Source organism: Onychomys torridus, chromosome 8 (assembly GCF_903995425.1).
Source record: "Onychomys torridus chromosome 8, mOncTor1.1, whole genome shotgun sequence".
Classification (NCBI taxonomy): Eukaryota; Metazoa; Chordata; class Mammalia; order Rodentia; family Cricetidae; genus Onychomys; species Onychomys torridus.
The window spans coordinates 44,189,096-44,201,633 of record NC_050450.1 but is presented as its reverse complement, the minus strand read 5'-3'; the positions used below and the strand labels follow the sequence as shown (position 1 = coordinate 44,201,633).

The 12,538-nt window shown below is 46.2% G+C and overlaps 1 protein-coding gene across 1 annotated transcript in view; it reads left to right on the top strand.

Moving 5' to 3' along the window:
- The first annotated feature begins 2,449 nt into the window (after positions 1 to 2,449).
- Positions 2,450 to 12,538, top strand: part of Nmur2 (neuromedin U receptor 2) — a 10,238-nt gene continuing 149 nt past the window's right edge. The window contains exons 1-2 of the mRNA XM_036195227.1: positions 2,450 to 3,151; positions 10,197 to 10,281. Coding sequence (XP_036051120.1) covers positions 2,450 to 3,151; positions 10,197 to 10,281 — 787 coding nt within the window. The remainder of the gene's footprint in view (positions 3,152 to 10,196; positions 10,282 to 12,538) is intronic.

Sequence of the window (12,538 nt, the reverse complement as noted above, 5' to 3'; positions counted from 1 at the left end):
AGCCAAATTCTCTATAACATCCTCCGTGCTCCATGTCCCAAGAGTCAGATAATTATAGTATAGTAACAGTGAGGCACAATTCCTGAAGAGACATGAACAAAATTCTACTCATACCAGAAAGAACCAACTACAGAGCAAAGTATGGATATCACCAAAGTTGAACTTGGTGAACCAATAAGGTTCATTGGGGTCACTTACAGGAGCAGAAATGACTCAACAACAGCTGCATCACCAAAGCCCATGCCAGCATAAGTAACAGCTCACAAAAACTGGAAACCTGGAGCACACTACAGGCAGCTCTAGAGGTTGGGGTGGGTACCTTCCAGGTGGCTCAGGCTGGTCTGAGCCTCTTCCGGGCAGCTCAGCTTGTCTAAAAGTATCTCTCAGAAGTCTCAGCTGCTTATTCACTCTTGGGGTGCATAAGTCTGGTTGGTTTCAGGGACTTCCTTAAACTTTCCAGTTGTTTATTTCCTGGGCTTAATGAGCTTCCTTGAAGCATGGAATGTTTCACTTCCCCTTAGAATATCCTGTGTCCTAGGGATATGTGTCCATCCAAGATGGGAGGTTTAATCTCAGAGAAACTGCTGCAGAACACTGATCTAAAGACTTACCCTCTTTTCATCATGGGTCAGCTCCACATTCTGGAGCTTGTTTCAACCTCAGGGCCTTTGCACTTGATATTCCTTTTACTGGGAATATCTTTCCTTTAGCCTTTCAGATGTTGCACTCAAAGACATCTGCTGAAATAAGCCTTCTTTGGCTTCCTTTGCAAATTATTTATCCATTTTTAACTGGAAACATACCATTTACTAATTTGCTTGTATATTTTCAGAAGCCCTAACAAAGCTGTCTTCACTGTCGACTTGATTGAGTTCAGAATCACCCAGGAGACACATCCCTGGCCATGTCTGTAAGGGCCTTTCCTGAGAGGATTAACTGGGGAGGGAAGGTCATCCCTGAATGTGGGAGGTGCCATCCAGTGGGTTGAGGTCCTGGACTGAATAAAAAGGAAAAGGAGTTAACTGAGCAACTCTCTGCTTTCTCTCTGTGGCTCCCATGGACCCTCTGCCTCCTTCCTGCTCCTGTTGCCCTTCGTTCCCCATGGCCGACTGTTGTAACCGTTCTTAAACTGAAAGGAAGTCCTTCCTCTTTACTTTTTCACCTTTTAAATGTTGCATTTATTTGTTTGCTTGTTTGGTGTATGTGGTGTGGTGTGGTGTGGTGGTGTGGTGTGGTGGTGGTGGTGGTGGTGTGTGTGTGTGTGTGTGTGTGTGTGTGTGTGTGTGTGTGTGTGTATACATAATATATGTCATGCACACATGCAGAAGTTGGAGGATAACTTGTGAGAATTGATTCTCTTCTTCCACCCTGTGAGTTCCAAGGATTGAACTCAAGTCCCCAGGCTTAGAGAAAAGCTTCTTGATTCCTGAGCCATCTCCCCAGCCCCATATGTCCCTTATTTGTTTCAGTCAGCTGTTTGGTGAAAAACAGTGAGAAGAGTGATTAACACACTGTCTTTCTACAAAGCCCAGGACAGCATAGGGCATGAATTAAATCCAGAAAAGGGTTTGCTGAAAAAAACAAAATGAATAATGTAGGAGAGACAGACAGACAGATAGAAACAGAGACACACACCAGAGAGGCAGAGAAAGAGAGACAGAGACACACAAGAGAGAAACAGAGACAGAGAGGGAGACATAGAGAGACAGGGAGGGACAGACAGACAGGAGAGAGGGGAGAGGAGAGAGAAGAGTCTGAAAGTTCAATTTTCCTAATTTCTAATGGTCTGGTCCTGAAACCCACTTGCTTTCTGAACTACTGAGAGAAATTGTCCGGAAAGGATAAGACTTAAAAGCTGATTTTCAGCCACTGAGATCCTCCAAATCACATGTCTCATGCTTTTCCCAGAGAGCCCTGATTGCCCAAAGGAATAATATAATCTGAGAAATCGATTGATCTTCCACGCTTTGATACAACATACAGGGGTCAGTGAGTGACGGAGACTCTGCCTTATTGGTCAGGTTTCTCAGCCTTTCCTGTGTTTCTCCCCAGAGCTCCACAACTCTGCGGCTGGCCCTGCTGGGAGTATTTGCTCCTCAGGTGGCCCAGCTCACTCAGTGTGAGCTGATTCTCTGGCTTCTTCCAAGTCACAGGGAGGACCCTCCTCTCAGGCTCCCCAAACACAAAGCCCGCACACCAACCTGTCTGGCTCTCCCACAGTGCAGCTTAACACACTCATTGGCCTGCAGCCTGCCGGGGGCGGGGCATGGGTGGTCCTCAAAAGGAGTTAGCAGTTTGAGAGGAGAGCCCTGGAGGCTGATGCTCTCATCCCAGTCTCATCCGGTCTTCTTCAGGAGCCTCTGCTTTCGGGCTTGTCCCCATTGTGGCTCGGCTTGGGACAGAGCCTCAGATCAGAGGACACCTGTGGCCTTGGATTTTAACCTCAGTGATGGGAAAACTTGAAAATACTTCCTGGATCAACGATCCTCTCATGAAGTACCTGAACAGCACGGAGGAGTACCTGGCTCACCTCTGCGGACCCCGGCGCAGCCACCTCTCCCTCCCAGTGTCTGTGACCTATGCGTTGATCTTCGTGGTGGGGGTGATGGGCAATCTTCTAGTGTGCCTGGTGATCCTCCGACATCAGACCTTGAAAACACCCACCAACTACTACCTCTTCAGCCTGGCTGTCTCAGACCTGCTGGTCCTGCTCTTTGGGATGCCTCTGGAGGTCTATGAGATGTGGCACAATTACCCCTTCCTGTTTGGGCCGGTGGGCTGCTACTTCAAGACCGCCCTCTTCGAGACTGTGTGCTTTGCCTCCATTCTCAGTGTTACCACAGTTAGCATAGAGCGCTATGTGGCTATCGTCCACCCGTTCCGAGCCAAGCTGGAGAGCACGCGGCGCCGGGCCCTCAAGATCCTCAGCCTGGTCTGGGGCTTCTCTGTGGTCTTTTCTTTGCCCAACACCAGCATCCACGGCATCAAGTTCCAGCACTTTCCCAATGGGACCTCCGTGCCCGGCTCTGCCACCTGCACAGTCACCAAGCCCATGTGGGTGTACAACTTCATCATCCAAGCCACCTCTTTCCTCTTCTACATCTTCCCGATGACCCTCATCAGTATCCTCTACTACCTCATGGGGCTCAGAGTGAGTATCCAAGGTGACTGGCTTGGGGCAGCATCCCTCCTGTTTTCACCCATTTTAAGATCGAAGAAAGCCTTAGCATGGAGCAAAGACATAATCAGAAGGGGGTCACAGAGGATGACTTTAAGTGGGAAATTAAGGAGCAAAAGTTTGTATGTATGTAAAGTAGTTTCATGTGTAAGTTCCACACATGTCCTCGGGATATATCACACAAGTAAAATCAGTTTGGTCTCCTTTTGAGTAGCAGGGGAATTGCCACCAATTAAACAGGGTGAAACCACAAATTTCTATTATTTTCTTTACCTGAGGTCCATCATTCTGTCTCTGCGTGTTCACCTGTGTTTCTGAGAAAGTGTTAGAAAACTTCCTAGGGGTATCAATATAGAGAGCACTCGTAGGACAATCTGACTCCAGGGGCTTGAGGAGAAGCCTCATTTTGTGCACAGGAAGTGATCTAGGGTTAGAGGGTCACATTCTGGGGCCATCCTTCTGCGTTCTCTCATCTCCTTGCTGCCCCTGCACCACTTTACTGCCTGTGCTGAAATGTTTTGCTGTAGCAACTTGTCCTGAGGGTATTGTGGGGGCTTCCTGCTTCATAGTCTGAGACAGATATACAGCTTCAAAGGTCTATATTTCCTTGTGGTGCGCTGAACCTTTGATTGAAATATCAAGTTAAATTATATATGCATGTATGTACATATATATTATTCTATTTCATATATATATATACCTTGAAAACAGTTTCATAGAAGGTAGGGATTGAGGGATGGAAAAGTAAACAGAACTCATAAGTTAGAGCAGTATAAGGTATGATTAAGAATCACGTGGGTTTCTGGGGAAATCACTCAGTTTTCCCTGTTTCTTACAATTAGAGTTTCCTTCTCTAAGCTTGTAGAGATAAACATTTTTTTTTTCCGTTCTCTCTGGTTCCAAATTAGATGAGAGAATCTCTTTTTGAGAAGTGTAGGAGTGAATCTGTATACTTCCTACTGCATTCTGTACCCAAATTCATAGATGTTAGTCCTCACAATGATAGTTTTATATTCACTTTAGGAAGTGGTTCACGCAGTAAATGGTTATGACGTTATTTAGATTCTCAGGTCCTTGGCTGACATATGCCTTTAGGCAAGCTGCACACAATTCTCCCAGAATTGCCTTCTCATTTGGAGAATGAAAAGGTCACACCACATCATTTCTAAGGCTTCTTCCGGCTCTACCAGTCTGTGGTTCTTTTTTCAAAGGTAAAGAGACTGTGAGTGGGATAGACATGAGCTGTAAATGAAAGAATTAAACACGTGCACACATCTCATCACATCCTCCGGCACTGTGGCACCAGATGCAGGGGCCCACCCCAGTCCATTTCTGAGAAAGGTGTTTATCAACAAAGAGGGGAACTTTTTAAAAAACATTTACTGGCCCTAAAATGAAAGGCCAGGCTTGAGTGGGAAGAAGGTAATTTGAGTGTCATGGACATGTGGGCACAGGATGGTGGCATTTTCCCTAAGATCTGTGTCAAAGCAGAACAGCTCAGTGCCACAGTTCCAGAATGTCCTGAGTATCTAACCCGGAGGAAAAGACTTTCACACATTTCCAAATATTATGCATCCCGAAAGACCTTCTCACCCTGAGACTTTAGTAACAATATCATCTTGTTCAATGCTAAACAACCATTTGTCTTGTATGAGTTTGGGGGAAATGCCTATGTTTAACAGCAAACATAGATTCTTCTAAGCTCTTTGCCTGAGTTTCATTTTGTTCCACTTTCATGAATCCACAGTGTCTGTGTCCCAAGCTGGTGGCAGCTGAGATAATAGCCACCCTACTTTGTGTGAGTAATGCAATTGATGACATCCTGTTTCAGAAAAGAAGAAGTAGAAGCAAGTGGACCAGAGGGTACCAAGAAAGGAAATGTCTGATTTGTCATTCTGAGAGTTTAAACAGCCCTACACCAGTGGCCTGCAGAAGCAACCTCTGTTCAGTGACACAGGTGCCACAACCTCTGGACCCCTTCCCCTGGAAGGTCCCTGCCACCCATCACCACACTTGCTTTACCTTTTGACTCTGGTCCACCCTATCGGTCATGCTTCAAGTGCACTGCCCTGGGGAAGCTCTTCTCGACCCTTGAGCTGCTCTGCCTCTGTTGTAGACACCATGACTCTCAGTAACTTCCTTCGCTACAATTTATAATGGCATGTAGACCCGTTAGTTCATTTATTTCTCCCAAACCAGACTAAGTTCAGTCAGGGGATGAGGCTAAATTACTTCCCTGATACTGAGCTTCATCTTATCTACACTTAAGACAAAAGACTTGGAAACATTGTCTCCAAGTCAAGATTTAGAGACACCAAGCCCTAATGGTATTTAAGTTATTGAATCTGTTGAGAAGTCTGAAAGTGTGACTGAGTCTGGTTGCCACTACCTTCAGAAGGCAGCCAAGACTATGCCAATGAAAGCACAGGACAAAAGAAGCCCTTTGTGTGTTCAAGGCTGTACAACCATTGGTGTTATCTCAAGTACACACACACACACACACACACACACACACACACACACACACATACCACACCACAATCACCATGAACATCTCATCAAGATAATAACCTGAAAGATGATCAGCCCTGTGAACTTCACCTTGGTGTTCTACTGCTGGAGATGTCAGATAAGTAAGCTCTAAGCTTCTGAGCCTTGGAGCATCCTACAGAGTGACCACAGCATCTCTCATTCCTTTTTGTCCCTCCATGAGTATGGGGGCAGAGTTCATCCCATTGATGACTGAGTATCTACCCATGCTGAGCACCTAAAGTGAATGAAAGTATTTAATATTAAAGCATCATTTGACATTAACTAGGCAGATGCCTTAGACTCTGTTGTGTCAGCCATTGTGAGCCCTGATGGGACACTACCATATGTACATATTCAGTCCATTTCTTCCTTAAGTTGGCTAGTTGTGCCATTATAACCTGAAGACACTTCAAGGTGAGCAGTAATGGATACGTGGTTTTCTTTTTGTACAAACCACAATGGCCAGGAGGCTAATTCATAAAAATATCTATGTGGAATGACTGCTTGGTGTTTGATTTAAAGAAATGCCTCATGGGAGTATAGACTTCCCTGAGAACTATGAAACCCAGCCATGAAATTACCAACCTTTTGATATAGTGCCATTGTTCTTAACTATTGGCTGAAATCAATTATGGAACAACCAACAAGTGTGTCTTACAATGGTCACAGTTTTAGAACCGGAATTAAAATCTTTTTATTATTATTATTTTCAGCTTTATTAAAAATAGATTCATCAAAGCGAGTTCCTGGAAAGGGGCAAAGCTACACAGAGAAACCCTGTCTCGAAAAACGAAAAAAAAAAAAAAAAAGATTCATTTCTCATATAATATATCTTGATTACAATTTCCCCTCCATTTATGCTCCCCAGTTCCTCTCCACACACCCCCATCCTAATCCACTCCTTATCTGTCTCTCATTAGAAAAGAACAGGCTTCTAAGGGCTAACAACAAAACATAACAAAATAAAATATAATAAGATAAAACAAAAGCTGTCACATTGAAGTTGGACAAGGAAAACCAACAGAAGGAAAAGAGCCCAAGAGCAGGCACAAGAATCTGAGACCATTTGTACATACACTTGGGAGTCCCATAAAAATAAAAATACTAATCTGAAAGCTAGAGAGAGAGAGAGAGAGAGAGAGAGAGAAGACTTGGCACAGTCCCATGCAGGCACTGTACTGATTACTTCCATCTCTGTGAGTTCATATGAACTGTGCCCAGTCTATGCAGAGGGCCTTGTTCTCCTGGTGTCCTCCATCCCCTCTGGCTCTTACATATTCTCTCCTTTTCCACAGTGTTCCCTGAGCTCTGAGGGAAAAGATGTGATGGAGACATCCCATTTAGAGCTGTGTGTTCAAAGGTCTCTCTTTCTCTCTGTATAATGTCTGGCTGTGGGTCTCTGTATTTAGTCCCTCTTCCCAGGTGACTCTAGGTTTGTGCTGACCTGACAGCTGAAGCAAAGGCTAACATCTGTCAGGCCAACACAGCTGAGTTAGAAGACAGGCATTTTCCCAGAAGAGACTCAGTGATCCTCATAAGGAGATTCATAAATACAAGTAGCTATCCTTGGCTATTTTAATTTATATCCTGTCTTTTGAGAAGAGCTGGAACAATAATCAGAACCAGCAGAATAGCAAATAGTTACCACTCATTGAGTCCCTCATGCTCTGCTCCGGGATGCTTATATTAGGAATATATTTTCACTTTCATACAACTCTCATTTATTTCCACAACAGCGCAGAATTCTCTCAGTTCTTCTCGGGTTCCAGGTGACTCTAAAAGGTCAAATGTCAAACAATTTTTAACCTCTCACTTTCTTTATATAGAGATCACCACAAAGTACAACAGACAAACAGACATAGTAACCACACAGGAGGTGACTGAGACCCATGTGTTCCTATGGACTGCTTGATTTGAAGAAGCATGTATATTGTAGAGACATAGGATATAGATTTGTGGATCTTTCAAGGTGAACTTTAATGGGCCATTCTTCCAAGTTTTCCAGCTTTAAAGACTTTCTCTCAAGTATTCTCTCAGGATAGCTTGCATCCCAGAAAGTTCACTGTTCCTTAGTCTGTTCATCATCACACACAATTACACCAATTTCTCATTTACCTTGAACTTGAAAATGTCTCCTTATAACTCAGGCCTGAGGTAGCTCAGGCTCTCAGGTAGGAGCTTGAGACTGTGTAGAACAATTTGAATTTTCCTTCCACTTGATGACCTCAGTTGGTACGCCAGGACCCATGTCACCACTAGTGAAGGAATCTCAGCTTGACTATTGGAACATGAAGGGGTGCTTAGACTGAAATCCACAAAGTAGACATAGCTCTCAGTGAAGGCCCCTTCAGGAGAACACACAGCTACCAAACACCCAGCTTCTTCTCTGATTCTTTGCTTTGCTTTCAAGGGAGCTTAAAGCCTGCACCTAGCAGCACTATGAGTGCTTTTCTCATGGTGCCACACAAGTAACCACTATAGCTCCTGCTTCAGATACAGTGAAAAAAGGGTCCCTTACATTCCCAAGATTACAGAAGGAAGTCTGTGAAACCCCATTGGCTCCAGTTACCCAACTACTGGGACTGGGGGATGAGACCGTCTGATCTGCTAAGTTATTTGGCAATGGGACCAGGAGCTAACTCAGCTTAATCTTCCCTGTCATCTTGATTGGATTTAGAATCACGTAGGAGACACACCTTTGGGCATTTTTCAGAGGACATTTCTAGAGTGGTGTAACTGAGGGAGGGAGACCCACCCTGGATGGTGGTAGCAGCATCCCATATGCTGGGGTTCCAGACTGAATGAAAAGGGGATGTAAGAGAAAAGGAATCCAGCACAGTATTGGCTTCCATCTATTTCCTGACTGGGATGCAATGTAACCATCTGCTTCATGCATCTCCCTCTGTGACCTCCTCTCTCTCTCCCTAATAGACTCTCCTCAGACTATATGTCAACCTAAACCCTTCCTCCAGGAAGTTGCTTCTTGTTAGGTATGTTGTCATAGCAATGAGAAAAGTAACTAGCACACCAACTGAACTACTAAGTGTAGGAAAGGAATAAACAGCCAAAGAGAGAGTTGGGGAGCTGCTGGTAAGAAAAGGGGGGATGTCAGAGAATTAACAGACACTGGACCTACGTCTGGGTGTGTGATGGTCACAGGTCATCAGAGTTCCTATCTTTCTGGTACATCATCCCCACAGACAGAAAGTAGATCTAACAGAGAAAGATTTCACTACCAGATGAATAACACAGCTATCTGGTGCTTGTGGACTTTGGAGGAAGAAGGAAACAAAGGGCTAGAGCTGCTTCATCTACAGGGGTAGGCAGGCCTTAAACAGGCTAATAGAGACAGCATGTCAGGTCACGTTGACATTCCAAACTTACATTACTACAAGAATCACACTATATTCCAATTAGGATAAATATGTGTCAGTGTTTAAATTCTGAAGGATGTGAAGCTTTATCAGCAGAATCAGAAAACTGGCATATTCTAAATTATGCTTGTCAGTACAGTGGCAAAATCTGCTGAAAAGAGCTGGTAATATATTCTTCAAAGAAATGTGACTCCCTTTTCAACTGAGATGAGCATGGGAGACACAAATGTGGAAAGTGGGGAAAGAGATGCATCAACCCCTGGAAGATCCACATTGTTCATGAGCATATTCAAGACTCTGAAAGTCCCACAATGTTGTGGTTTAAAAGGGATGCTCCCCATATGCCCATGTATTTGCATGTCTAGTTCCCAGTTAATGAACTGTTTGGAAGGATTAGGAGGTGTGGCCTTTGAGAATTCAAATACCCACACCAGGCCCAGTATCTCTCTTTCTCTCTGCTTAATGCCTTTGGAGCAGGATATAAAGCTCCCAGCTACTACTCCAGCACTATGCCTTCTTGCTTGCTGCCGTATTTCCTACCATGATGATCATGAACTGAAACTGTAAGCAAGCCCCCAGTTAAATGTTTTCTTTTATAAGCCTTGCCTTAGTCATGGTGTCTCTTTAGAGCAATACAAGAGTAACTAAGAAACACAAACGAGATCATAACATTCATGAGATCATAATATTTTATTTTTGGAATCTCTCATCATGTGGCACAGGGTCTTGACTCTAATGATGTGTCTAACAAAAATTAAAGAAACTAAGTGAATAGAAGGGTCTAGCTAGCATTTTATTGGTGTTGTTCATTTCAGGATTAACTATTTTGGCTGTGTGTGTGTGTGTGTGTGTGTGTGTGTGTGTGTGTGTGTGTGTGTGTAAAACATTTATTAACACATTACAGAACTAGAACTGCATAGAATTACTTATTAAAAACTTGGTTTTGCTGTATCTTGCCCATAACCCTGTCCAGTTGATTCAGAGGTCCTAGATTAAATTCTGTGAAGTATTTAGAAGTTTAAAAACTTCTTTAAGTGCTGTGTGTATACCTCCAAAGTTTCTGGTGGGGGAGCAAGCTTCTCTACCTAACCAGATTGCCACTTCTCTTTCAGCTGAAGAGAGATGAGTCCCTTGAGGCAGACAAAGTGACTGTGAACATTCACAGACCCTCCAGAAAATCAGTCACCAAGATGCTGTGTAAGCCTCTCTCCTTGTTTCAGTGTTTGTTCACTTTTGTTTATAAGAGTGAAGGACTTGTGTTGGCACTGACGTAATGGTGCTGGCTGAGATGTTCTTCTTGGTTTCCAGAAGGTTCCATGGCTTGCCTGTTTTGTTTCATCTTTGGCTTTGAGCATTCAAACCCTTGTGCTAGGTTACAGTTGCTGAGATGCCTTCCAAGTGCTATGAAATAAATCACATTGGCACGCGGAGCCTGAGCATCACTCTCTCTGTGAGATGGGATGGGGGTGGGTTCTGAACCTGTCTGTGTTCTAGCGTTCTTCAGTCACAGGATACAGGTCATGGTGGATCCTGCACTCACAAATGCTTCCACACACAATGTTTTATAACTTACTTCAGGGGATTGTGAGTTCCCAGGGGCCATGTAGATGCTGTGGATCTTTCCAATTCCAGATTAAGAATGACTAGTCATGAATTCTCTGGAGTGAATCATCCCACCTAGGACACTGTGTAGCCTTGTATCAAAATGTCATCCTGTTTAAAAACAAAACAGTAAAAATAGTCTTTTTTTCATTGGAAATACACATACTTGTAAGAGACAAAAAATATTTTAAGAAATCCAGGCGCTGACCAACCTCTCCCAAAAGGATGCTAGAAAAGTAAATGAACCCTTGGGCTAGGGAGATAGATCTGCAGTTAAAGCACTTGATATGCAAGCGTGAGCACCAGGGGTCAGCTCCCCAGAGATCACACAAATGCTGGTGGGAGTCACCACCCTCTTATAATTCCACTCTCGGAAGAGAGAGACAGGGGGGTCCATAGAGTAAGTTGGCTATGGAGACTGGCCGTACCAGTGAGCTCTTGGTTTGATTGCGAGATCCTGCCTCAGTGAATAAGGTGGCTGAGTGACTGAGGATAATTCCCAACTCAACCTTGCATCTACACACACACACACACACACACACACACACACACACACACTCAAACATGCATGCACACACATGTAGGGGAGGTGAGGAGTGAGGAGTGAAGAGGAGGTGAGGAGTGAGGAGGGGGTGAGGAGTGAGGGGGAGGGTAGGGAGTGAGGAGGGGGTGAGGAGTGAGGGGGAGGTGAGGAGGTGAGGAGGTGAGGAGTGAGGGGGAGGTGGGGAGTGAGGAGGGGGTGAGGAGTGAGGGGGAGGTGAGGAGTGAGGAGGAGGTGAGGAGTGAGGGAGAGGTGAGGAGGTGAGGAGGTGAGGAGTGAGGGGGAGGTGAGGAGTGAGGGGGAGGTGGGAGGTGAGGAGTGAGGGGGAGGTGGGGAGTGAGGGGGAGGTGAGGAGGTGAGGAGTGAGGGGGAGGTGGGGAGTGAGGAGGGGGTGAGGAGCGAGGGGGAGGTGAGGAGTGAGGAGGAGGTGAGGAGTGAGGGGGAGGTAGGGAGTGAGGAGGGGGTGAGGAGTGAGGGGAGTGAGGAGTGAGGGAGGTGAGAGTGAGGGGAGTGAGGAGGTGAGAGGTGAGGAGTGAAGGAGGGAGGTGAGGAGTGAGGGGGAGGGTGGGGAGTGAGGAGGGGGTGAGGAGTGAGGGGGAGGTGAGGAGTGAGGAGGAGGTGAGGAGTGAGGAGGAGGTGGGGAGTGAGGAGGGGTGAGGAGTGAGGGGGAGGTGAGGAATGAGGAGTGAAGGGGAGAGGTGAGGAGTGAGGAGTGAGGGGGGAGGTGAGGAGTGAGGAGGAGGTGAGGAGTGAGGGGGAGGTGAGGAGTGAGGGGAGGTGAGGAGTGAGGGGGGAGGTGGGAGTTGAGGGGGAGGTGGGGAGTGAGGAGGAGGTGAGGAGTGAGGGGGAGGTGAGGTGAGGAGTGAAGGGGGGGAGGTGAGGAGTGAGGGGGAGGGTGAGGTGAGGAGGGAGGGGGAGGTGAGGAGTGGAGGAAGGTGGAGGGGGAGTGAGGAGGTGAGGAGTGAGGGGGAGGGAGAGGGGGGGGAGAGGTGGGAGTGAGGAGGAGGTGAGAGGAGTGAGGGGGAGGTGAGGAGGTGAGGAGGTGAGGGAGGAGGAGGTGAGGAGTGAGGGGGAGGTGAGGAGTGAGGGGGAGGTGAGGAGGTGAGGAGTGAGGAGGAGGTGGAGTGATGAGGGATGGAGGGGTGAGGAGTGAGGGGGAGGAAGAGAGAGGTGGGGGAGTGAGGAGGAGGTGAGGAGTGAGGGAGAGGTGAGGAGGTGAGGAGGTGAGGAGGGAGGTGAGGAGGTGAGGGGGGGGAAGTGAGGGGGTGGGGAGTGAGGAGGGGTGAGGAGTGGAGGGGAGGTGACGGAGAG